General features: G+C 53.8%; 4 protein-coding genes across 4 annotated transcripts; 1 reads left to right on the top strand and 3 right to left on the bottom strand.

The window, feature by feature from the left end:
* The first annotated feature begins 93 nt into the window (after nucleotides 1-93).
* LOC122370745 (eukaryotic translation initiation factor 3 subunit K-like) lies at nucleotides 94-8,553 on the top strand. Its single transcript, XM_043346614.1, has 5 exons — nucleotides 94-428; nucleotides 662-881; nucleotides 5,610-5,726; nucleotides 6,377-6,476; nucleotides 8,339-8,553. The coding sequence occupies exons 1-5, from the start codon at nucleotides 376-378 to the stop codon at nucleotides 8,491-8,493; spliced, it is 645 nt and encodes a 214-aa protein (XP_043202549.1). The 5' UTR covers nucleotides 94-375; the 3' UTR covers nucleotides 8,494-8,553.
* A 1,090-nt stretch (nucleotides 8,554-9,643) lies between these two features.
* On the bottom strand, nucleotides 9,644-11,479 carry LOC122370739 (proton myo-inositol cotransporter-like). The gene has a single exon (XM_043346608.1). The coding sequence runs from the start codon at nucleotides 11,477-11,479 to the stop codon at nucleotides 9,644-9,646; it is 1,836 nt and encodes a 611-aa protein (XP_043202543.1).
* A 6,871-nt stretch (nucleotides 11,480-18,350) lies between these two features.
* Nucleotides 18,351-19,385, bottom strand: LOC122370733. The gene is made up of 2 exons (XM_043346599.1): nucleotides 18,680-19,385; nucleotides 18,351-18,634 (listed from the first exon to the last, which is right to left on the bottom strand). The coding sequence occupies exons 1-2, from the start codon at nucleotides 19,383-19,385 to the stop codon at nucleotides 18,351-18,353; spliced, it is 990 nt and encodes a 329-aa protein (XP_043202534.1).
* Nucleotides 19,386-19,390: 5 nt separating this feature from the next.
* Nucleotides 19,391-23,361, bottom strand: LOC122370732 (uncharacterized protein Rv2082-like). The gene is made up of 2 exons (XM_043346598.1): nucleotides 23,179-23,361; nucleotides 19,391-21,215 (listed from the first exon to the last, which is right to left on the bottom strand). The coding sequence occupies exon 2, from the start codon at nucleotides 21,208-21,210 to the stop codon at nucleotides 19,942-19,944; it is 1,269 nt and encodes a 422-aa protein (XP_043202533.1). The 5' UTR covers nucleotides 21,211-21,215; nucleotides 23,179-23,361; the 3' UTR covers nucleotides 19,391-19,941.
* Between the last annotated feature and the right edge of the window lie 3,183 nt (nucleotides 23,362-26,544).

Genomic DNA, 26,544 nt, shown 5'->3' with positions numbered 1-26,544 from the left:
GCCCCCAGATGACGTCACAAGCTGACGTCACGATCAGGTAGAATCGCCGGACGACCCTACCTGGTATATAGGGCCTTGACTGGTAGCAATGATAGACTACTTTTGGTAAATTTTAATATTTGATGACGACACAAGTTCTGATGTTGATTGTCCGTTATTTGCGAGCACTTGCTAGAAAAGCCATTATTTTAGATAAATTCTATGACGTAATTTTATTATAAAACCAACTTTTCCAAGACATTAAATGGCGCACACCAATTGCCTCCCACGCGTGCTTTTGCACAAAACGCATTACACGCCGGATTCAGATTGTTTCCAAGGGATTGTCGGTGTGCTGCTCCTTTAAGATTGAAAAGTAATTTATAGGATAATAAAATGGCCGAAGACATGAAAGCTGCGGTTAGCGCTCTGCTAAAAGGAATAGATCGGTAAGTTGTTAGAACTCCGGGATTGACTAAGCTAGCTTACTAGTTGACTTGGCACCCCAACCCAAACCCGTGTCCCGTGCCCCAAGGCCCAAATTTGAATTGAAATCACACGAGAATGAAATGAAATTAGCCATAAATTGATAGGTATGAATCAATATGCACCTAATAGATGAAAGTGATTTGAATAGCTGTCAATCCTTTTCCGTCTTTTGATATTGTCTTTGTTTCTTCAGGTACAACCCGAACAATGTTGTGATGTTTGAGCAGTATGTGGACCGCCAGTGCCAGGACAACACATATGACCTGGAGGCCAACCTAGCCCTACTAAAGCTGTACCAGTTCAATCCGGACAGCTATAACCAGGAGATCACCCAGCGCATTCTGCTGAAGGCCATCACCAACCTGCCGCACACAGACATCATCCTCTGCAAGTGCCTGCTGGCATCAGAAAATGTGAGTGATATGGTATTTTCTGTGGGATTTAGAGGGGCTTGTATTGGCGGTATGTAACATTGCCTGGCTGTTTTAACCTGTATTGATAATACTGAGCCATATGCTTGATGTTTGTTCCTTTAGTGATGTGCCATGTCATTGAATAATCACTAGGGTGTATCGTCGAATTTTGATTTTTTTTAATCGTCTTCACTACTAAATTGTATTGGTCCCTGGCATGTTTGAAGCCGTAGGATACCAATCAAAAAAATCTGGGACGAAAACCTAGCCTGCTGCGAGCGGTTGAACGGAGGCCTGTCGGGACGGCGCCAGGCGTTGAAGTCTCCCCGTTAGTTACGCGCACACTAGCACCACGCGGCGGCTGGCGCCGTGCCGCCGCGTTCCCGGTCAGCCGTGTTTTAGCGTTCACTGACGGGTCGAGGTGATTATTCTAAGCTTTCCTAAGAAGCTTTCTGCCCCGCAGCTCATTATTGAGCAAGAATATCGCACAAACTGCATAGAACATTGACATGCAGGTTGTCGGCACATATGGAGAAGGGGATGTTTTGGTTAATGCCTCCTCTAATAGGAAGAGATTGTGGAAGAACAACACATTTCTCTTGGAAATTACTCATCCTCCTTCTTCCTACGTGCCTGCTTTAGTAATCGAAGTACCCCTATTGACTCTACGTTCTTGATTCGGCTGTCGATTTTATGCATGGAATTCCGCTATATTATATTTTCTCGCTCAATGTCCCCTGAGCTATATTGAGGCGTCACGGGACAGCAATGCTCAGCACACAACTGCAGAGAAAAAGTCAATGTGGTCATGCGTTTTGTATGCCAAAATGTGTGAGCCTTGGCGTGTACCAGCAGCCGTTGTCACCATTGTAATTTTCACGACTTTATCTTTATAAGGATGCAATTGCCCACTTCCCAGTTCCCAGACTGGGTTTGGAGATATAGTTTTACAGAAACATTTAGGAATGTCTGTAATGTAAGTTAAAAGCTAATACCGAAAGGAATCCACATATTTTCGAATTTCCTGTTTGCTGTATTGCTTAGTAAATGCCAGACGTCATGATGGCATGGTTGCGATTGATGGTATGCCGGATGGCCAGGGTACGAACTCACGGTAAGTCAGCTTAGCCGGCAGGCATCAACAGGCACAATAGTCTTACACTGATATCGTCACCCTCAGTTATTCGTCACCATTCAGTAACAAGCCCAGAGCTTCCGGCTTTGAACCGTAAGGCACAGGTGTAGCAGCAAGACATTGCGCCGATTCGAAGGGCTGGAAGGGCAGCATCGCGGGGGCTGGAATGCGCCTGAGCGGCTGAGACCATCCCATTGGGACGGGGGTGTTCTGGGTGCACTCAGCCGCTCATGCTGGGAAATGCATCCAATGGAGCTCTACCCCATCCCCACCCGTTTCGAATGATTAGGCTGACCTTTAGTCTAGAACAAAGAAGGATGATGGTTGGCTGGTCCCGAGGATAGAAAGGACAGGTAATGACATCATATAATGAATCGAAGACGGCCCCGGCCCGATCCTCTGATAGAGGCTCATCAACACGTATCTCGTTGTGGACCATTTCGTTTTCCTCCACCGTGGTTTTTGCACCGACCTCAACGGGTTGGAAGATTACGATGTTCAGAAACCATTAAGGTCGTAATTGTATATTCGTTGAGTTAGGTTAGCCTTTCCATTCCATGAAGACTACTTTATAATTATTGGATGATAGGATGAGGTTTTCACTGTGTTGAACCTGTCCTACCTGCTCAGTGAACGAATATACAACGAATATACAATTACGATCTTAATGGTTTCTGAACATCGTTACCTTTCAACCGGTTCAGGTCGGTGCAAAAACTACGGTGGAGGAAAACGAAATGGTCCACAACGAGATACGTGTTGATGAACCTCTATCAGATGATCGGACCGGGGCCGTCTTCGATTCATTATATGATGTCATTACCTGCCCTTTGTATCTATCCTCGGGACCAGCCAACAGTCATCCTTCCTTGTTCTAGACTAAAGGTCACCCTAATCATTCGAATGGAGAGCTCCATTGGATGCATTTCCCAGCATGAGCGGCTGAGTGCACCCAGAACACCCCCGTCCCAATGGGATGGTCTCAGCCGCTCAGGCGCATTCCAGCCCCCGCGATGCTGCCCTTCCAGCCCTTCGAATCGGCGCAATGTCTTGCTCCTACACCTGTACCTTACGGTTCAAAGCCCGAAGCTCTGGGCTTGTTGCTGAATGGTGACGAATAACTGAGGGTGACGATATCAGTGTAAGACTATTGTGCCTGTTGATGCCTGCCGGCCAAGCTGACTTACCGTGAGTTCGTACCCTGGCCATCCGGCATACCATCAATCGTAGCCATGCCATCATGACGTCTGGCATTTAATAAGCAATACAGCAAACAGGAAATCGAAAATATGTGGATTCCTTTCGGTATTCGCTTAAACTTACATTACAGACATTCCCAAATGTTTCTGTAAAACTATAATATCTCCAAACCCAGTCTGGGAACTAGGAAGTGGGCAATTGCATCCTTATAAAGATAAAGTCGTGAAAATTACAATGGTGACAACGGCTGCTGGTACACACCAAGGCTCACACATTTTGGCATACAAAACGCATGGCCACATTGACTTTTTCTCTGCGGTTGTGTGCTGAGCATTGCTGTCCCGTGACGCCTCAATATAGCTCAGGGGACATTGAGCGAGAAAATATAATATAGCGGAATTCCATGCATAAAATCGACAGCCGAATCAAGAACGTAGAGTCAATAGGGGTACTTCGATTACTAAAGCAGGCACGTAGGAAGAAGGAGGATGAGTAATTTCCAAGAGAAATGTGTTGTTCTTCCACAATCTCTTCCTATTAAAGGAGGCATTAACCAAAACATCCCCTTCTCCATATGTGCCGACAACCTGCATGTCAATGTTCTATGCAGTTTGTGCGATATTCTTGCTCAATAATGAGCTGCGGGGCAGAAAGCTTCTTAGGAAAGCTTAGAATAATCACTTCGACCCGTCAGTGAACGCTAAAACACGGCTGACCGGGAACGCGGCGGCACGGCGCCAGCCGCCGCGTGGTGCTAGTGTGCGCGTAACTAACGGGGAGACTTAAACGCCTGGCGCCGTCCCGACAGGCCTCCGTTCAACCGCTCGCAGCAGGCTAGGTTTTCGTCCCAGATTTTTGTGATTGGTATCCTACGGCTTCAAACATGCCAGGGACCAATAAAATTTAGAAGTGAAGACGATTAAAAAAAATCAAAATTCGACGATACACCCTAATAATCACTCCCTCCCATGTCTGACAGCTGCATTGCTTTATTTTAACTTCCTAAATTCGGATTGGAGTAGGTAGGTATGTCAATCCACTTTTCAATGACATACCTCCATACTTTCTGACCTTACAAGACCTAACCTTACAAAACCAAACCCAACCAGCAACCTAGTCCTTATCTACCCTACAGTCACCAAAGCCTAACAACCCAACATTACCTATCCTGACCTAGCCTAATATATTTTTGTATCTGTTTACTTTCTGACATATGTACTAGGTCGTTCAATAAGTAAGGTAAAATCACACGTATTTCAGTCCACATTTGATGAAACGACACAAAACTAGCAACATATGTTCATTGAAACATCGTCTACAAATTGGCTATAAGCATTTGTTAGCAGGTCTCTTCGGACAGCCTCCCAAGCCTTCGGAACTGGCACCTACATCCAATCACCGTTCAGGCGCACGCGCTTATCCCAGCACTCCACCCGGCGTTGAAATCCTGCTTGGAAAACTCCTTACCTATTGCTATTCCAAAGCCATGTCTTGATTATTTTATCGATTGCCTGATCAGTTAAGATTCCGGTGATCCAAACAGGTTCAAGTGGGACGGCGCCAGATCACGGCTGTACTTCAGCTTTCCTGTACTGCTAAAGCAAAGCCGATCCCACACTGATGTCTCGCTGGGCGTCCTTCTGTTGTTCAGTGAGCTCTTTGGCTTTATTAACCTCGTGATGACCTTGTAAATATCAAGCATATCTGATAATGCCTAGAACTGTTCCGACATAACACTTCACCCTGTTAATGAAAGCAGTCACACAGATGCTTCGGGTCTCCATAATCAGCTCCCCGACTTTACAGATTGTGCCAAGTCCAGAGAGGCCTGCGGGCAAAAGTCTACCCTGTTCTAGAACTTTGTCTCTTACACTGCTGTGTTCTTGTTGAAATCGTACCAGCTGCTCACCAGCAAGCATTGCTAATGGCAATAGCGTCATCACTCACTCATTTTGAGGTGAATTTTGGCTCGCGTGACAAACCGGGGATTTTTAGAACGGAACTCTGCTGCATCAATGTTTTCACATCGACCGTGTTTGGACAATGAGCCAAACTCCCAAAAACAGTTTCGAAGGTTGTGTAGAAAATTGTTCAAAGATTCAGATGGCATATTTGGTTTTGCTTGAATTCCTCATATAAATGAACTATGGTACATTTTACCTTACTTATTGAACGACCTAGTATTAACATTTGCAATGCATACTTTATGACTGTCCTGTATACATTTGTTGACATATCTACATCTGTCATATGAGCATTTGTGATGCCTACTTAATTTGTCCACAACCCATTTTCCGGTTTTTCTCATGTTTCAATGCTGCTCCACTGCGTTTGGCTTGGGGAGGGGGGGAGCATCTGGTGTCTGTTCTGAGATCATGATGTGGTACTGGCAGATGGAGAAGCCAGAGATCAGGGTCATTCTGCGGCTGTCGACCCTGCTGGAGCTGTGCCAGTTCCAGACCTTCTGGGAGCAGATCGAGGACCAGCAGGAGCTCATCTCCGACATCACGGTACGGCATGGGGTCAGGCGGCGCCAATATCAACGCCAGCGGCCCCGGTACATGGTCATGGGCACGGCACGGGGTCGATGACACCGGAACGGAGTCAGCGGCTCCGGTACGGGGTCACTGACTCCGGTATGGGGTGACGGTCTCCGGTACGGAATTAGTTACTCCGGTACGGGGTCAGTGACTTCGTTATGGAGTGATGGGACAAGTTCACAGGGTTCATTACGGGGTCAGCGGCTTCAGTAGGAGATCACAGGCTCCGGTACTGATCATAGACTTCGGTACGGGGCCAGCGACTCCCATACAGAGTCAGTGACTGTGGTACGAGCTCAAGAGACGCCAGTGCAGGTCAGGGCTCTTTTTTGTGACTTCCCATGCTCCCCAATCCCCCATTTTGGGTGAGGACAAGTTATAGGCATTGACAGTAATGATTTTCAAGCAATATTGTGGAGAAATTAAGGAAGCATAATTTGGGACGAAATTGGTTGTTTTTCGATGAATTTATGAATAAATATTGGAAGAGCTAAGATAACAACCGTGGTAAAGTAACTGGTAGGTAAAGCTGTTTTATGCTCTCTACAACCCCATCCCTGATTCAGAATGATCGCTGGCACATAGTATGGATGTCACAGCTGTGCCGCTCTCGTGGGCAGGGTTTCGAAGACTCTGTGCGGCGATACGTGTGCCATGTTCTGAACATCACCTACCAGAGGATCGGCAAGGAGCTGGTCCAGTCGGCACTCAACGTCAGCGGTGAGCACGTGCGCTCCGGTCTCGGCTTAGGCACGGAACTGCCCGGCCGGCTGGGATGTTTGTCAGTTGATTTAACTCGCGCCCCACTGGGGGTCCTGGATTTCCACGCCCTGCTGGGGGGGGGGGGGGTTGAACACCCACCTTCTAACTCGGCTCCTGGGCCACGTAGCGATACGCGGAAGACGGTGTTCGAAAGAGCGCCAAATATAATGGCGAAATCATTTCGGTCACTTTTTTGGTCAGGTCACCAGAGGTCATTGAGGGCAAAATTTCGCCGATTTTCAGGTCGAATGTCGACAATTTTCAAGAAATCAACGCATTACTCGGGAACCAATAGAGATACAGCGCCGCGGAAAAGCGCATTCGATAGCCCTATAAACGCGCTTTCTGAATAATTCTTTCAGATTTGACCTAACGTCAACGGTTTTGCCTGCAGGGGGCAAAAACTGCCAAAATAGCTTATTTTTCGAAACAGTTTTCTGCAATAACTTTGGCCCAAGCCTTGCACGAGGTTACTTTCACCGGCATCGTGTTCCTCTCGTCAAGACGTATCGACTGAACTATAACTTGACCTTGAAAGGTCAACTTGAAAATTTGACCTCGGGTCAAGGTCATGACCTGATCGAAAATGGTCATGTTGCATATCAGTCGATCCGTATCGTCGAGCTGAACACATTTAAGGCGTTTTCATCGCTCTAGTATGCCTCTATGAAAAGTTATTTGCGAAAAACTGTTAGATACCATTCGTGACCTGAGATGACCTCAGGGGCATAAGCAGGGGCCACTGACGCCATTTTCATGTTCATTGTGTCTAAGTTACTTGTAGTTCAGTGTTTGGGAATGTTTATTATGGCGGGAGTGTTTATTATGGCTTTCGTCCAAAATCGGCGCAATTCAGTTTACTCTCATTGACTTATAATGGGGAGGTCGCAAAATTGATCTGACCTTACGTCATCCATATCGAAATTCTGAGAGATACATTTTGTACATTCTATTGCTCTTAGCAATTTCTGAAAGTTTCAAAGCGATCGGTCTCTCGGTGTAGCTATGGCAGACATTGATACTTTTTATGAGGTGAGGTCACTTCAAGTGACCTGGTGACCTGACATTGAATGACCTTGGTCTGAAATTTTTACAACGTGTAGAATTGATGTATGATAAGGTGTGCCTAAAAACGGCGGCGCTCCGCGTTGCCGTTTTTTTTAGATATGCGCGAAAAAACACAGGCGAACACCCCCCTCAACAGGGCGCGGGTTAATGATGTTACTTGTCGACGGTGTTCATCTCACGATATGAACTGCTTACATAGGGTAACGTACATATTTCCGTACAAGTCTGGCTTTATATGGCTCGCCGGTCAGTGAAAGCTAGATTAAAAAGAAATGTTTTAAAGACTTGAAGACCTCAGCCAGTGGCGCTTGGTGGAATGTTTCGTCAAGTGTGGTTAAAATGTCTGAACAGAGGTCAATTGGGTCAATCTACTAACCAAACGCTTTGTTATGAAGAACCAAACTTAAAGCTTCTTTTGTCTTTCAGTCTTCATTCTGTTGAGTTACTACAGGCAAACGTTCTTTAGGATACCATAACCGAAGGCTCGTGTTCAATATGGCTGACACACGATTCGTTAGAGCTGTGTTTTCTATTCAAAAACAAACAGTTGCGTTGTTCTCGACAAACATGAGTTCTCGGACAATTTTGCGCACTCGGCAGTCGGCAACCTACAGGCTATCGTCTTATGTAAAGGGCCCCCATGCACGAACTGCACGACCCCCCCCCCCCCTCCACATGCACGAACTCACTATCCAGACCCGTGTGAAAGCCGTTGTTCTGATTTCTGAGTGACCGCTACCCGCGTCCCGCAGCCTCCGAGCTGTCCGCCTGGGTGACCAAGTACGGATGGTCCGACGAGGGTGAAACCATCTTCATCCGCAACCAGGACGAGAGCGTCAAGACCAAGAACATCCGGGAAAAGATCGACTTCGAGACGGTGGCCGGCCTGATGGCTACGTCAAAGTGAGACGTCCTGTTCAATTTTCTGTCGGTTGGGGGATATGGTTTAATACATATGTGACGCTCGTTCCCTGTTTTGTGTGATTTAGGGTATGCAGTGGCCAGTGCTGTGAATCGGTCAGGTGCTTTCACGGTGACAATTGCTGCATTTACATAGATGTTATGCAATCTTTAATCCCGAAACGACTGTTCATAAGTCATTTGGGAACCATGCGTATTTGATCCAAGGATGACACGTACCTAGTCGTCTTGTCGTGTCGGGTAGAATAACAGGTGTTATACGGGTGTATGATACCACCGTGAACATGTTTGTGAACACTCGTCGCACTATTTTTATTTAGACACTCCCGTCGAAATTTTTCCGCACTTCACACCGATAACGTAGGGTGGGTCGCCAGATGTTATGCTAACTGCTAAGGTTCCCAGCCGTGAGTGCTCTCGTGATCGCATTGATACGCTATCATCGTGCGACGCACACCGAAAGATTAAGTGGTGGTCAATCAATGATACTTCTGTACTAACGAATCGAAACAAAAGGCTCATGTTAAGTCAACCACAATGAGGGGATTTAGTCCACCAACAATTGTAAAGACGTTCCATTTCGCTTAACTGATATGACCCATAACAGGTAATGCAACTCAGAGACGCTGATTTGAACAGATTTTCATTAAGACGCATTTGCTTGATTCTTCCGAAAGCGGAAAGTTTTTTTTTATCGGTGTTCTTGAGGAAAGATCAACATGAAACACGACTATTACCACTTACCAGTGTCCGTTGCTTCGAATGATCATTTTGCGTTGCATTCATCCCAACGTAACAATACAACTATATAACAGCACAATATGTGCATAACATATTTGTAAATGCTACAGTATCAGCATTTGTTCGGAACTTCGTAAATGGTCTTTTCAAAATGGTCTTATGACAGTGACAGCGTCTGTCAAATGACAGCAGCACTGCTCTTTGCTCATGACGCGAACACGCCAATGGAGCACACAGTTCTCCGCTTCTCCATTGTCACATACTCTCCTTTTGCTCTCTCATATATGTATGTAACGAGCAGCCGACTGTCATAGACATTGTTTTATTTCAAAGTATATGGTTCGAGACGCTCCGAACGTAGTCCAAGAGTGTATTCCGTGGCTCTGCCAAACCCACTACGCTCCGTCATCACCGAGGAATGCGGGGTTCGAGTACTGCTGGACCGACACACTGCATGCGCGGCTGCCCTCCGGTTTCTCCTCCACCGCGTCCGGCGCCAGTCGGGCTGGCGGGTGCAGGCCCCAGGGCTTCTCAAACAGCTCCCCGATCCTCTCCAAGGAGACACCCTTCGTCTCCGGCACGGTCAGGTAGAAGAACACCAGGCCGAGCGACGCCAGGCCGGCGTACATGTAGAACGTACCGTGCTTCGTCATGGCCGTCGTCAGCGTCAGGAACGTGAGCGACACGAGCAGGTTGAAGAACCAGTTACAGGACGTGGCGATGGCGTTGCACGTGCCACGCGCCCACAGCGGATAGATCTCCGAGTTGATGGTCCATGGCATCGGGCCCATGCCGGAGGCGAAACAGACCAGGTAGAGCGAGAGGCCGAGGATTGGCATCCAGGAGTAGTCGGACGGACACCAGTCGGGCGCCCAGGTGAAGGTGTCTCCGGCGGCGGCGGACAGACCGACGCATCGTCCCACCACCGCTGAGGTGTTCTGGCGGGACACGAAAGGCACGCACGAGCCGTTGAGCGCGCCGCCGTCTGCCGCCTCCAGGAAGCAGAAGCCGCAGTCGGCCGAGACGACACAGTCGTCACAGATGGAGTAGTGGCAACTGTCGGACGGCCACAGCTGGACCGGCGCCGAGTGCTGGTAGCTGATGTGGAAGCTGGCAGCTAGCACCACCAGGCTGAGCGCTGAGCCAGCCATGCTGCTGAGCGTCAGCGGACGCCGACCCAGCCGCTCAACAAGCGCCATACTCACGAACGTGAAGCTGAAGTTGATGGCGGAGAGCGCGGCAGCCAACCAGATGGCCGTGGTTGGGTCGCGCACGCCTGCCAGTGTGATGATGCTGGCGCTGTAGTACATGACCGTGTTGATGCCGGCTAGCTGCTGGAACACCTGCAGACCGCAGCCGACAGCCAGCGCGCGCCGCGTGCCCGCCGCCGACAGCACCGCCAGCAGCACGTTAGACGGACGCGAGGAGCGCTCCTCGTGCTCCTGCGCGATGTCGCGCTCGACGTCGCGCAGCTCGCCCTCGGCGATGACCGGCGCGCCCCGCAGTCGCAGCAGCACCTGTAGCGCGGCGTCGCGCCGGCCGCGGGTGGCCAGGTAGCGCGGCGTCTCCGGCATGGCGAGGAAGCCGAGCGTCTGCAGCGCGGCCGGCACGGCGGCCAGGCCGAGCATGTAGCGCCAGCCGTGGTCCACCCCTGAAAACGCCCCGCAGATCAGCGAGGCTGCCAGCTGGCCGCCCGTGATGAACGCCACGTTCACGGTGACGAGTCTTCCGCGCACCGCCGCCGGCGCCGCCTCCGAGATGTATATCGGCACCGACATGCTCGACAGGCCGATGCCGACTCCGATGATGATCCTGCCGACCAGGAGCACCTCCTTGGTCCCGGAGACGGCCATCAGCACGCTGCCGGCGACGAACACCACGCTGGCGGCCAGGATCACGGGTTTGCGTCCGAACCGGTCGGCGGCGTCGCCGCCCACCAGCGCGAACACGCCGGCGGTGCCGATGGTGGCTGACACGATCAGCTCGTGCCAGAGGTCGTCGAGCGCCATGTCCTCGCGCACCAGCAGCATGGCGCCCGACACGACGCCTGTGTCGTAGCCGAACAGGAAGCCGCCGATCGCCGAGAGTGCCGTCAGGGCGTACAGCAGCCGACGCGACGACGACGTCGGAGCGACGGCGCCCAACGACGGCCTGGCTTCCGGGCCGTCCATAACTGGCGACTTGGCTTCCTGACCGTCCAAAACCGACGGCTTGGCTTCCGGGCCGTCCATAGTTGTCGGTTCTGAGGTGGAGCGGCTATCGTGTTGTGGGCAACCTTAGGGTTGAAGGGACAGACAGATGATATACTGCTGCCAACTCAAAAGACGAACAATCCTGGACCCTGATGTCGCAATGTCGGGAAGATCCTGCGACGAGCCAACCTGAGGGGACCTGAATTCACGGTGCTTCAATTGGAGACCTACAGAGGCGAGTTCGAGCGAGGGGTGCCCACTTCTGCTCGGTAGTTCGAGTGGACCGTGCGCCGCGGACTTCGGTAGCTCTCGAGCACCTGCCTGGTCGCCGCCGGCGCGGAAACTGAGAGGTGTGACAAGTTCTGAGACGATCGTCCGCTATCGGGCCCTCCCGGAGTGACCGTCAATGGTCATATGACTTCTGAGACTGATAAGGTCCTACCTATGTCAGATACTGCGATTTGCTGACCCTTTGACCTAAATTCTTGACAATCAGCATTCATCGTACCGACTACCGATCATAATTGCGCTCGGCGGCCGCGGGGTGTTGGGTAAAAGGGCTGTGAACATAGCTCCTTTTCAATAACTGGGCCTTCTTCATGATTCATATTTATGCTGCTTTGGAGAAACAACAATTGATAAATGAAATGGAACATCCCACTATATGGCAGTTGACCCCCGCCCCCCCCCCTCCCCCCCGGCTAGACGGCTGTGTCCGTACTAGTGGTGCCAATTTCATTAAATTTCAATTCCAATTCCGATCCAATTCCAAGAAATTGCCAAGTAAATTTCCAATTTTGTCCAAAGCGGGGGCTATTCCAATTTTTAACGATTTTTGCATTTTTTGCGTAAATTTTAAAAGTGTTTAAAAGCGTTTTAAAGGCCTCCGTTTTAAAATTTTAAATTTTAAAGGCCTTGTGTTCCGATTAATTTCCAAAAAATGTTAAGAATTCCGTCCAAATTCCAAATTGGAATTGGACAAAAATTGGAATTCCAAGAAAAGAAATTCCGATTGGCACCAATAGTCCGTACCATGGCGGCACTTTTCAAATTCAGGGGGTGCGCGATATGACCAGATGAGACAAGTGAAACTTCAAATTTCCGGCCAGCTCAACCACTTCTGGCTCGCATACTCCCTCCTCTTCATCCCGATATCAGTTACCTACCTACCGTGATACATCTTTCTGATCCTCTGTCCATTGTCCGTGCAGTACATACATACTGTGAATAAAAGCTTGCATGTTGTCGTTAGGGTCCAAGGACAATACAAGCGGGGACATTGGGGTTCTGTCGGCAAAGAAGAAATATTCAAGTTCATTTTAAAAGTCTACCGCGCAATATAGCATTCTTTTGCTCCGTTGCAAGTGGCGCTACTCTGGCGGCGAATCTGGGAACTACTAACTGTACTCAGGCCATGTGACCTTGACCGGCTCCTGAGATTGGGGTCACGTGACGCTCGGCCCGCCGGCGGCCGGTCCCACGAGAAAATTCAAGTTTGCAGTGCAATTTTGCATTGACAGACATCATTGACATATGATTCTAGACTAGCATTCGATACAGCGTTTAATTTTACACAGAATGACACTAAATTCAAGAGATTATCCGCCATCACTTCATCGCACTTTTTGTGTAACAGAAAGAATGTCCAGCCGACATTGCATGCTATAGCATAGTCACCGTGGTTATCCCGCGCCCGGCTGGGGGTCCTGGATTTCCACGCCCTGCTGGGGGGGGGGGGGTGTTTGAACACCCCCCCTTCTAACTCGGCTCCTGGGCCACGTAGCGATACGCGGAAGGCGGTGTTCGAAAGAGCGTCAAAAATAATGAGGAAATCACTTCGGTCCATTTTTTGGTCAGGTCAAAGGTCAGGTCACCAGAGGTCATTGAAGGCAAAATTTCGCCGATTTCCAGGTCGAATGTCGACAATTTTCAAGAAGCCAACGCATAACTCGGGAACCAATAGAGCTACAGCGCCGCGGAAAAGCGCATTCGATAGTCCTATTAACGCCCTTTCTGAATAATTTTCTCAGATTTGACCTAACGTCAACGGTTTTGCCTGCAGAGGGCAAAAACTGCAAAAATAGCCGATTTAATCGGAAACAGTCTTTCTGCAATAACTTTTGACCCAAGCCTTGTACGAGCTTAATTTTAACGGCATCGTGTTCCTCTCGTCAAGACGCATCGAATGAACTATAACTTGACCTTGAAAGGTCAACTTGAAAATTTGACCTCAGGTCAAGGTCATGACCTGACCGGAAAGTTCATGTTGCATATCAGTCGATCCGTATCGTCAAGCTGAACACATCTAAGGCGTTTTCATCGCTCTAGCATGCCTCTATCAAAAGTTATTTGCGAAAAACTGTTAGATACCATTCGTGACCTAAGATGACCTCAGGGCATAAACAGGGGTCACGGACACCATTTTCATGTTCAGTGTGTCTAAACCACTTGTAATTCAGTGGTTGGGAGTGTTTATAATGTTTTTCGTCCAAAAGAGGCGCATTTCAATTTTCTCCCATTGACTTATAATAGGGAGTAGGGTGGCCCTTATTTTCGAAAGTTTGAAAATCCAGTCTCCAAACCCGGATTCTTGTTCCACTCCATGAGAAAACCACGCGAGTATTTTTTTTTTAATCGAATAATATTTACCCGGTGCTCAACGACCTTAAAATTTTACTTTTTACGCACGCATGGGAGGGGTGGACACAGCACTAGCTGCCCAAGAACAGCGATCGTCACAGCGGCAAGCGGCACAGGAGGCGAGGAAGCGACGCGCGGAGGAGGAGGCGTCGACGTCCGCGGCAAGAGTCCAGTTGGAGGATTCGTCCTCAATCTCCTCTAGCACCAGCGCCGAAGGAAGCCCCACACGTGGTATCTCCCCAGTCCCACCCAAACGGCCTCGAGCGAACCTCAACATCGTCACCCCGGACGTGGCGGCCTCTTTGGATCGCGTCAAGGTGAGCGACCGTGGCGCAGTGTTCGTCCTCACCGAGACAGCGCGTGCCCTGGGGCACGACACAGTTGAGTACAACATCAACAGGACATCGATCCAAAGCCAGCGCCGTCGTCACCGCGAGCAACTGGCCTCCGCCCTCAAGGAGAAACTGCGAGTAGAAGGCCCCTTGGTAGTCCACTGGGACGGGAAGCTGATGCCGGATCTCACCAGCAACGTCCACGTCGACCGCCTGCCCATCCTCGTGTCTGGGGGAGGGGAGGTTCAGCTGCTTCAGGTGGCGAAGCTTCCCAGTGGAAGAGGGGCGAATGAAGCGAAGGGCGTCGTAGAGGCGTTGGATAAGTGGAGCGTCGCTGACCGGGTCGTGGGGATGTCCTTTGACACCACCGCCGCCAACACGGGTCGCCAGTGCCACAACGGGGCGTGTACCCTGATTGAGCAGCAGCTGAAGAACGACCTCCTCTACCTCGCCTGCCGGCACCACATTCTCGAGCTCGTGATCGAGGCGGTCTTCACGTCGGTGATGGGGCCAACTACAGGGCCTGCTGTCCTGCTGTTCAAGCGTTTCCAGGAGAGGTGGCCCTTCATCAACCAAGGCGAGTTCCAGCCGATCGAGGATGGAGCAGGAGAGGTCGACATCAAGTGGTTCCTTCAGGCCCTGAAAGAGCGAACAGACCTTCGGGACGACTACCGGGAACTTCTGGAACTAACCGTCATCTTTCTCGGCGGCGTACCTCCCCGCGGAATACGCTTCCGTGCCTCTGCCCCCATGCACCACGCTAGGTGGATGAGCAAGGTGCTGTACTCGCTCAAGGTGTGGCTGTTCAGGGGACAGGTCAAACTGACGCCGAAGGAGGAGCGCGGACTGTTGAGGGTGGCCATGTTCTCCGCCCGCCTCTACAGCAAAGCCTGGACGCAAGCCCCACTTGCTGTCGTGGCTCCGCTCAACGATCTTCAGCTGCTTCAGGCACTGGACGGGTACGAGGACGCGGAGGTCTCCAAGGCCGCGACAAACAAGCTCCTCGGCCACCTCTGGTACCTCTCGGAAGAGCTGGTAGCCCTGGCGTTCTTCGACGACCGGGTTTCGTCAGAAACAAAGAAGAAGATGGTAGCGGCGATTGAGGAGAAGGACGGCAACGACACAGCCCGGAAGCGAGTGACCATTCCCGCTTCAGCGATCAGCGGCTGCAGCCTTGAGGACTTCGTGACCTCCAATACGTCCTCGTTCTTCTCCAAGATGTCCATCGACAAGGGATTCCTGGCGTTGGAACCGGCAGACTGGAAGAAGGATGAGGCGTACGGCAAGGCGTACAAAGCGCTGGAGAAGCTGTCGGTCACCAATGACCACGCGGAACAAGGCGTCGCCCTGATTCAGGAGTATAACCGGCTCCTGACGAAGGACGAAGAACAACTCCAGTTCCTCGTCCAGGTCGTCGCGGACCATCGGCGCCAGTTCCCGGACACCAGGAAGGGAACGCTTGCACGGACCGGGCGACAATGAGTGGCTAGCAAGTAGCAACCACATAACCCCCGCCAGGAGAGGAAAGCGGCTAATACTCCCACGAGAGCAACGTGGGACTGGGACCCGGAGTGCTTGTGACTAGCGTTCGCTGAGTAAAATTTCAGAGTCGTTGAGCACCGGTTAAATATATTCCGATTTCAATGAAACTTTGCACAGCACGTTTCTGGGTCAAAAGGAACAAGAATCCGGGTTTGGAGCATAGACAATATTCGTTTGAAAGTTCACCCCCATACAGAGGGCCACCCTAAATTAGGGAGGTCGCAAAATTGACCTGACCTTAGGTTATCGATATCAAAATTCTGAGATATACATTTTGTACATGCTATTGCTCTTAGCAATCGCTGAAAGTTTCAAAGCGATCGGTCACTCGGTGTAGCTATGACAGACATTGAAACTTTTTCTCCGTTCCGCTGCGCTTGCAAATGCATGACTGATGAATATGGGTCTGTGTATTCGTACGTTTGTACACCCGTCATGCACTTTGGGTGCAGATTACGCTTACACAGCCAGCAATGCATGGAAACACAGTACCACAGGCGGCGGCGGGGTGGCGGTGGACAATCGGAAAGACAAGAACGCTGAACAATGTGTAGGATCAGTGTTCGCGGCACGGCGTGGGCGCACAGACTGAGCCAATAGTGTTGGAGCCACACGGCAGGTGTCGCTGCAGTGGCGCCCGCGGACAGAGAAAGTTTTTGCCGCACGACCCCGTAGGTGTCGCTCGTCAAATGCATTTCTCCGTTCCGCTGCGCTTGCAAATGCATGACTGATGAATATGGGTCTGTGTATTCGTACGTTTGTACACCCGTCATGCACTTTGGGTGCAGATTACGCCCAACACCCCATCTGCACCCGCGCGGAACGGAGAGGCATTCGCTATGAACAAAATTGCCAGGGCGGCAGAAAGCTAATGGAAAACGATGGATGCCTCTGGATTAACAGACGTGGCGATAACGCGACGGCAGAGGACATGACATGCCGCGCACGGCGTAATTCACCTCACGCGACGCACAAACATGGCACCGTCGGCGGTGCGGCTGTGGCGTAGAAACTGCAGTTGCATCTGGGTTATGGCTGTGCGGGCGAGCTAAACCAACAATGAACACGCGAGCCCGACGTTACATATATACAGATACATCACTGTGGCGCGCAGCCGTCGGGAGTTGGGACTGCCGCTCCGCCGGCGAGGGCGGCGGTCCCAGAGCCCGGACCTGAAACAGGCAGCTGACAGACTACCGCTCCGCCCGTGAGGCGGGGGTCCGGGGGCCCGGACCTAAAACAGGCAGCTGACAAGACTGCCGCTCGCCCGTGAAGGCGGCGGTCCGGGATCCCGGACCGAAAACAGGCAGGTGGCCAAGGACGCCGCCGCTCCGCCTGCGAGGGCGGCGGTTTGGGAGCCCGGGCCTGAACAGGCAGCGTCGGGACTGCCGCTACGCCTGCTAGGGCGCGGCCCGTGCACCCAGACCTAGAACGGGCAGCTGTGGCTCGGGTTTGGGAGCGGTAGCGGTGGAAGGCCGGCAACGTTAACCCTCTTTGGACGGGACCCGCCGCTTAGGATGCCTGAAGGAGGGAGACCGGCCGCCGTACGTATCGCCGCACGGCCTGGGACGACCAGCGGCCGGCGTGGCAGAGTTGAGGCTCCGTTAGTCCGACTGCGGCGCCGTGGGAGGCGCCGCTGATGCGAAGGCAGTGCCCGGAGAGGCGGGCTGGGTTGAGACCAGCTCGACGGCCCGCCATGCGAAGTACGCGAGTGAGATCGCGCGATGTCAGAGGGCGGCGATGGCCGCCGATAAACAGTGCGTCATCAGGAAGGCCCGTGCCGCGGACCGCGAGGTAGTCGCGGACAGCGGCGACCGGACACGTGGCAAGATCAGGCCGGGCTCGAAGCGTGGTGGTGAACGGGGAGGCCGACGTTTTTGAGGATGGAATGGTGAGAGAAAGCTGGGGGCCGACGAGACTCACGTGGCTGAGTCGGACTGTGTGGGTCAGGTCTCGGCCGCGCACGACCTCGCCCGGGCGAAGCATAGCAAAGAAAGCCAATGTAAAGATGGCACGGAATGCAGCACGGTCTACCGGGGAGAGGCCTAGGAAATGGAGTGCGGCGCAGAGCTCGCCGAGCTCGGTCAGGGAGACGGCGAGGCGGTTGTCCGCACTCGGCCGTAGCCGGCGGGATCCCGCTAACAGCTGTCGCACCCGGAAGTCCGCCGTGGGATCCGGCGCGCCGGCTAGCTTGTGGCCGTAGGAGATGGCAGACGCCTCGGCGGCGAGGGTGGAAGCGGAACAGCCCTGCTCGTGTCGAGAGGCCAGGAAATCAGCAGTGTCGGCCACTGAGATGGGAAACAGGGCAGCAGTGGGCGGCAGAGTGAGGAAAACGCGGATTTGGCCCCACACTGCTCGATAAGAGCGAATGGTGGCAGGAGCTAGCGCGGCACCAGCTAGCTGGTGAACGGTGAGAGCGTGCCGCAGGCCGGCCAGTCCCAGGACGTCGGCGTGGCTGCTGCGGACGGGCGGAGCTCCTTGAAGACCTGCACAAGACCGCGGGACAGGGCGTCAGCTGCTGCATTGGCGATGCCGGGTGTGTGCACGGCACGCACGAGAATGTTATGAGAGACGGTGGTGAGAAAAAGGAATCGGAGCCATGGCATTAGGGCAGGCGAGCGAGATGACTGAGAGGTTATACAGGCCACCACAGCGGAGTTATCTGAGCGCACAAGGACGCAGCGATGCGCGAACCGATCTCGCCACACGTGCACGGCTACAGCGACAGCCACTAGTTCCAAAACGCTGATAGGGGCCTCGCGGAGGGACGCGGGCCACGGCCCCAGGAGCCAGTCCTCGCCGCAGATGGCACCGAGCCCGACCGAGCTGGAGGCGTCCGTCTCCAGGATAAGACCCGGCTCCAACAACCAGCGCCGGTGAGCGAGAATCGCGCGGCCTGGGAAACGGTCTAGAAACAGCAGCCAGGCGCGCATATCCTGTCTGGCCGCCCGGGTGATCGTGACGCGGTGGTGAGGGCGCGACACGCCGCGACACAAGTCGAACATGCGCCGTAGGAACGGGCGACCGAGTGGCACTGCGGTGCACGCAAAGCTGAGGAGCCCCGTGCATTCACGGACCATGCGGAGGGGCGCTTTCCGGCGGGCCAGCAGGCTCGTGAGGCCTGCCCTGGCACGTGCCAGCTTGTCAGCTGGCAGCCGCAGCTCGCCGCGCTCAAGGTCCAATACCACCCCGAGGAAGGTGAGGGACCGGCACGGCGCCACGGTCTTGTCGCGACGCAGCGGGATCGCCAAGTCACGGCACATGGCCTGAAAGCCGCCGAGCGAGCGCTGACACGCTGCGCGCGACTCGCCGATGAAGAGGAAGTCGTCCAAAACAGAAACAATGGGACCCGCCCCGAATTTGTTCTGCGCGATCCAGACGAGCGCATCACTGACGGACTGGAAGATTTGGGAAGAGCTGGCACAGCCCATAGGAAGGCAAAGGTCCACGTATGCGCAGTCCCGCCAATGGAAACCGAGCATGGCGGCGTCCGCCGGGCGGACGGGCACGATGCGGAATGCACTCTCAATATCGGTTTTGGCGAGGTAGGGGCGTTGGAAGGACCCAATCAGGCGAAGAGCCTCGTCCACCGACCCGTATTGAACATATGTGCGCTCCCGGGGAATGAAATCGTTGACGGAAGCGCCGGTGGGAAATGACAGGTGGTGAATGACCCGAAACGAGCCCGGAGACTTTTTGGGGATTAGACCAATGGGAGAAAAACGGACGATCCATGGCGGCGCGGGACAGAAAGGACCGGCTATCCGACCCGCGCGCGTCTCAGCCGCGACATATGCGTCCACGACTTCCGGCGCCAGAGAGCAGGATGGAAGGTTGCCGCCCGAGTCACCAGAGGGGACCTCGGCGCTGCCGAGCGGGAAGCCGTAGCGAAAACCGTGCACTAGCTGCGCGGCCAGGGCGGGGTCGTAACCTGTCAGGAGCAGCGCGAGGTGGTCGGGCGGGACTGATACCGGCGGAGTGAGGGAGTCATTCGCGGCCGGGGCGGCGGGTGCCGGGGAGGGCCGGGGCGGCGCGGCGAGGGCAGGCGAGCACGCTATGGGGGCCACGGCAGAGGCGGCACTCGTGCCGGAACAGGCACGGGGACCGGCGGCACCCGGCGGCGCGATTGTAGCCGAGGCAGAGCGCGCGAAAAGAGCCAGACGCGGCGGCCGGCCGGCTAGAGCCGCCCCGACCCTCGCCGCTTACACCGGCTGCAGACCCGGCCCGAGAACCGGCGATTCCGCGAGCGATTGCGGTGAGCCAAATGGGAGACGTGGCCGCCGTGGAGCCCCATGGGTGAGCTTCCGGGCAGAGGCCCCGTGCGCGCCGAAAGGCCTCATCGAAATCGCGCCACGCGAATCCAAGGCCGGGCGCCTGCAGCGAGGACACTTGTTGCATGTGGCGCAACAGACCGGAGGCGTCAGCGGGGTGGGCAGCCAAGTACACGGCCGCGTATCGAAGAAACGCGGTGGCCCAGGCGCCGAAATGCGGGATTGGGCGGCGCTGTACCGAGGGACGGAGACGGCCGTCGATAAGGCAAAACAGCCCTGGTTCTGCCGGGGGGATAGAGTCGTTGAGGAGAGTGTTTAGGTCAATGAATTGATGGGACACGATGAGGGCCGCCACCGCGGGGGATACGGCAGCGCGGGCCGCTAGGTCGTCACCTGCGGCATTTTCCACCGGTGCCGGCGGACGGCCGGCGACGGGCAACTGCGCCGCTGGCAGGTGCGCAGGTGGAGCAGGGCCGGCGGCGGTCGGAAGGGCGCCGGAGAGAACCGCCGGGAGCGCCATTGGCCCGGCTTGCAGTTCGGCAGCCGGCGTGTAGGCGTGGTCGGCGGACGTCAGATGGGCAGCTGGCCCATCCTGGAGACGCTGTGCCGGACCGCGCTGCACGGCGACCGTCGCCGGCGGTGATGGCTCGCTGGCAGGTAGAGCGGCGGCGACGGCGGCCCGGACCATGTCGCCCACCATTGTTTGAAGAGCGGCGGGGTCGATGACCGCGGCGTCAGGGGGCGAGGCGGCGGCGGCCGACGTTGTAGCAGCATGGCCCCGCCCTGGATTGGGCGGAGTGGTGGCCATCACTGCGGCCTGTCGCCTCGCCGCAGCAGCGGGCGTGCGGCGGCTCGTGGCACCAGCGCCAGACGCGGCCGCGGCCGCCGCGGAGCGTCTCGTAGTGGCGCGTCGCGGCGCGTCCGTCCGTGGCGCTGGCAGGGGGCGTGCCGGGGCACGGCCCGCCGACGACTTGGCCCGTGGCATAGCAGCTCCGAACGCATGAAAATAGACGACGATGTTAGCGGGAATGTGTATTTAAACGGCCAGCCGGTTAGGAGGGGGGGGGGGGACACACACGACACAGCACGGGAGCGACCCGGTACACGCTAAATCCCGGAGGAGGCGTCCATAGCCTCCTGTAGCACGCTCTCCAGGGTGCGCCACCCGGCCGCGGACGGATGAACCCCATCCGACGCCAGAAAGTCAGGTGGCGGCACAAAGTGGAGCAGGAGCACCGGCGGTTGGCGGAAAAGGCGGCGCAACAGTTTGTTGGCCACCCAGCGCCGCCGCCGGAAAATTCGCGCCGACACGCCGCTGGATGGAAAGCCTGTGCGCGGAGGGATGGGCAGCACATAGACGCGAACGACTCCGGCTGCCAGGAGCCCGAGCGTCAGTTCCTGGAGGTTGGCGAGCCACCGCTGAACGCGGCAGTCCCTTCTGGCGAGGTCATTTCCGCCCGCCACGAGCGTGACCACGCGAGGACGGGCACGAACTGCGGCCCGGATGGCCCAGCGCCTGAAGCCGTCGTCATTGACGCAGCCTCCGCGAACACCGGCCGCCGCCACGGCAAGGTGGGGCGAACAGCGGCGGGGGAGGTGGACAGCATAGCTGTCCCCTACGACGAGCATGCCTGCAATGAGAAAAACAAAATTACGTAAGCCCTGGACGCTCCCAGAGTGGGACGCGGACGAAACCGATATAGCATACACGGTTGCGTATACGTCCAGCCAATCTGTGACCGACTAGCGCTGCAGCTCAGGCATACACCGTTGCGTACACGTCAGGCCAATCTGTGACCGACTAACGCTGCCTCTCAGGCATATACGGTTGCGTACACGTCAGGCCAATCTGTGACCGACTAACGCTGCCTCTCAGGCATCCACGATTGCGTACACGTCTGGCCAAATTGTGACCGACTAACGCTGCGTCCCACAGAGTGGCATACGGCCAGCAGTGAGCTGACTCCAGCCCATACACCGTTGCGTACACGTCAGGCCAATCTGTGACCGACTAACGCTGCCTCCCAGGCATATACGGTTGCGTACACGTCAGGCCAATCTGTGACCGACTAACGCTGCCTCTCAGGCATACACGATTGCGTACACGTCTGGCCAAATTGTGACCGACTAACGCTGCTTCCCACAGAGTGGCATACAGCCAGCAGTGACCTGACTCCAGCCCAGATGGCCCGCTGCAGACCCGGTGCAAGACGACCCCCAATCAGCTGCGGACCTGCGGTCCGGTCGCCGGGCCAAAGGCCGCTAGGCCACGGTCACGGTCAGCTGACGACACGGCGGGTGAATCACCCGGGCCGCCTCACGGCGCGGATGACGGTTACGTAATGACACGCCCGCGCCTGCGCCGCTGGCGGCCACGTGGCTACCAGCAGTTGCTGTCGCTGCCGCCGCGGCGCCACCAGCGCTGGAGGTGTCCACACCTACCGCTGACGTCACGATCACGCGATCGCTGGGTAGAGGTCACACGATTGCTGCTCGGACCCGCCAAGATGGCGTCAGGGTGGCTTGGCCTTGGGTGCACAGAGACATTAGGTCATGCGCGTGGACAGGGCGATGAATACAACAAGATACGAGGCTAGCAGTCTGGTGGCAGCATAAGACGTAACTCCCTGAATTGCGGCACGAGCGTAACTGCGTATACGGTCGCCGGCGCAAACGCGCTATGGCCGACGACGCGATCGCGGGCCGCGGCGCGCCCCTGCGGCCGTAGGGGACACCACAGTTGTCGGTGGTGCAGGAACCTGCGGCAAGGGCCCTAGAGGCAATGATAGAAAAAAAATATAAAACAGCCAGCGACTGGTACTTTGGTCTGGCAGTTCCTAACTGAGAGCCGGCTGCCAGTGCCGCGAGCCCACTGGGCGAACATAAAAATACGACACCACGGCCCAGCCAGGCCATCTCGGCGTAATGCACCCACCACGTGGGGAGAACTCACCAGATGTGGTCCAACTACAATCGGAACGCTGAACAATGTGTAGGATCAGTGTTCGCGGCACGGCGTGGGCGCACAGACTGAGCCAATAGTGTTGGAGCCACACGGCAGGTGTCGCTGCAGTGGCGCCCGCGGACAGAGAAAGTTTTTGCCGCACGACCCCGTAGGTGTCGCTCGTCAAATGCATTTATGAGGTGAGGTCACTTCAAGTGACCTTGTGACCTGACCTTGAATGACCGTGGTCTGAAATTTTTTTACAACATGTGTAGAATTGATGTATAATAAGGTGTACCAAAAACGGCGGCGCTCCGCGCCCCCGTTTTTGATATATTCGCGAAAAACCACAAGGGGGGTGTTCAAACACCCCCCAGCAGGGCGCGGGTTAAGCAATGGGAGCGTACACTGTGGCCTATGATGTGTGCAGACTTATTGCTTTTGCCAAGAAGCAGAGCAATATTTATTTGAATCTGGAATCGTGTCCGGTACTAAATTTAACGGGCCATGCGCTGGCATCTACTTATTAGGTATTCGAAACATCAAAATAACATCTCGTCACAGATTTCAATTTCCTTACTCGTTCATAGCTCAGTGTTCACGGCTCATTCTGCATTGCTGGGCCTGATAACAATAAACTTCGAGTTACCTATGTCAAGTTTCATGTTGACACGCACAATGCAACGAACGATTCTAGATCAAGAAAGGTGTCCGATACCCAGTGGCGTAGCCAGAAATCGGCGAAAGGGGGGGCCATGGTGCTCGAGGGGGCGACTTTGCCCCTTGAGAGGGGCGCCATTGTGAGCTAGTGTCAGGGGCGTCAGTCTAAAATGTAACGTCATATATTCATGCATGATTTAGGTACTAGGTGTTGCAAAATACGAGGATAAGAACCAGGTTTCGCTGTTTTTTTTCCATAAAATCAAATAAATGCAATTTGCAGCCCGGTGTTTTTTTTTTTATCAAAAACCTTGATCTTTATGCATATTTAGCACGATATAGGAAACGAGCTCAGGCTACGGACATTTTATTCTCAAAATACGCAGCCATGCGAATTCGAAACGGTAAAATATACGTTGATCGATAGGCACAATCTTTATTCTTTGCAAAAAAAAAAAAATACAGGTTCACTCACTGATCCCAAGTGACCTGTGAACTGCAGCCTCTGGTCAACCGGGGTGGCCGTGCTTAGAATCTCAGACCGCACGTATGTAGGATTCACGCTGCGACTAATTGCCTAAATTGAGTCAAGGAAAGACTTGAACATTTAACCCTATTCCTGGCGGGCTCCGCCGGGACAAGAAACTGGCGGGGGGGGGGCCGATTCGGCCCCCCCTTCAGATCTCAAAAACTACACATCGCAGCGACAAACGGTAAACGGCATCGGATACGCACGGTCAAGATCTACAATTTTTACAAAGGTCATTTTCAGGTCAGGTCAAAGATGACGTCACAGGGGTCGAAAAAGTCAAAATGTCGGTGCTAGATATGGAGAGAGTTTTTCTCGAATAACTTTCGAATTAGTCAAGATAGGAACAAACTAAGGGCATCATCGTGATCCTCTCGTCAATCCGCATCGAATGATATATATGTTGACCTCGAAAGGTCAAGGTCAAAGGTTGACCTCAGGTCACGTGACCTCGAGGTCATCATGTATATCATTCGATGCGTCTTGACGAGCTGAACACAATGAGACCATCCACACGTCTGTATCTTGTTCCTGTACGGAGTTATTGGCCAAAAACCTTTGGTGACCTTTGATGACGTCACATGACCTCACAGCTGCCCAAGAGCAAAACAGACCTCAAGGTAGTGAAGGTTGATCGTATATGAAGTCATGTATGGTATATGGGGCCATTCCAACCCGTTTTAGTGGTAAAAACAGGGAGTTGATTTTTCCCCCATTGACTTATAATGGGGAGGTCGCGAAACTGACCTGACCTTAGGTCACCGATATCAAAATTCCGAGATATAAAAATTGCACATACTGGTACTCTAACTAAAGCCTGAAGAGAAGAAATTGATCGGTCAAAAACTCTAGCTCTGGCGTGATTGCAAACTTTTCTGAGGTAGGGTCACCAAACCGCCTCTGGTGACCTGACCTGAGGTCAGATCAACTCAAAATTTTCAGAAATGTTGCGTAGAAGCCTTTTAGGAAAAGTCAGAAAATTTGAGCTTCCTAGCTCAACGCGTTTGGGAGAAATAACCAAAAAACCTCAGGGGGGGCTCCTGAGGCCCCCCGCCAGGAATAGGGTTAAGACTATGATATCCACCATGAGATCCAAACTCATTGTCATACCAGCAGCGACTGCAGTCAGAGGCGACCGAACGCTGACCTGACACGTTCTGGATTTTTTTTTCTCCACAAATCACCTCTACCATTCGATGTCCAGTGCGCGAAGCCCCTACTTGTGGACATGCATGACTGCATGAGTGCCAGATGGGTGAGGCGTGAGACTGTCCCATATAGTGACACGAAGGTTTATGATGTCTTCGGCCGACGTAGTATAGAAGACGACTTTTGATGATGAGTGTGCATGATCGACTTTGAATGAGCGCCATAGAGACTTGCTGATCTCACCGAGCATTCGCCTTGCGTAATCCCCTGACCAAATATCTACATTGAGGGCCAGGTCAATTTTGTGACCTCTCATTACCTATTAGTTAACCCTCGCCGTGCTGGTGGCCTGTGTTTTCCGTGTCGTGCTGGGGGGAGGGGGGGGGGGGGCGTTTTCACGCGCCCCTCTAACTCGGCTCCTGGGCCACGTAGCGACACGCGGTAAGGGGCAATCAAAAGAGCGTAAAAAATAATGACGGAAAGACTTCGTTTAAGTTTTAGGTCAGTGTAGTAGAAAATTGGACAACCGAACACCAGTAATGCCAAAAGTCTCTCTGTATTCACAAAAATGCTCCAAATAAATCTGCACGTAAAATTATTTCCGCGTGAAATAATTTCACGCACTTAATTCAACTCACCTCTTCTGACACACCTCTTCAAGATCACTAAAACACTCAACACACACAAAATGTCAAAAATGCTGACTTCGGTCACGAAACCGGCCAAGCAACACTTCGCTGGTCACAGAACCGCGGGCACCATAATCGGCTACCAAACCGTGCACCTTATCGGTCACCAAACCGGAGCACATCGCCGCTCACCACCCGGGCACCATCACCGGGCACCACCGCCGGTCTCCAGCACCGGTCTTTATCACCGGGATCTATCACCGGGATCCATCACCGGGCTCCATCACCGGAATCTATCACCGGGATCCGATCCATCACCGGGCTCCATCACCGGGATCCATCACCGGGATCAATCTCCGGGCTCCTCCAGCACCGGTCTCCATCACCGGTCTCAACCACCGGGATCCA

Source organism: Amphibalanus amphitrite, unplaced genomic scaffold, assembly GCF_019059575.1.
Source record: "Amphibalanus amphitrite isolate SeventyFive unplaced genomic scaffold, NRLGWU_Aamphi_draft 001164F_arrow, whole genome shotgun sequence".
Taxonomy (NCBI): Eukaryota; Metazoa; Arthropoda; class Thecostraca; order Balanomorpha; family Balanidae; genus Amphibalanus; species Amphibalanus amphitrite.
The sequence above is the reverse complement of the archived record's forward strand: the minus strand, read 5'-3'. Positions and strand labels throughout refer to the sequence as shown.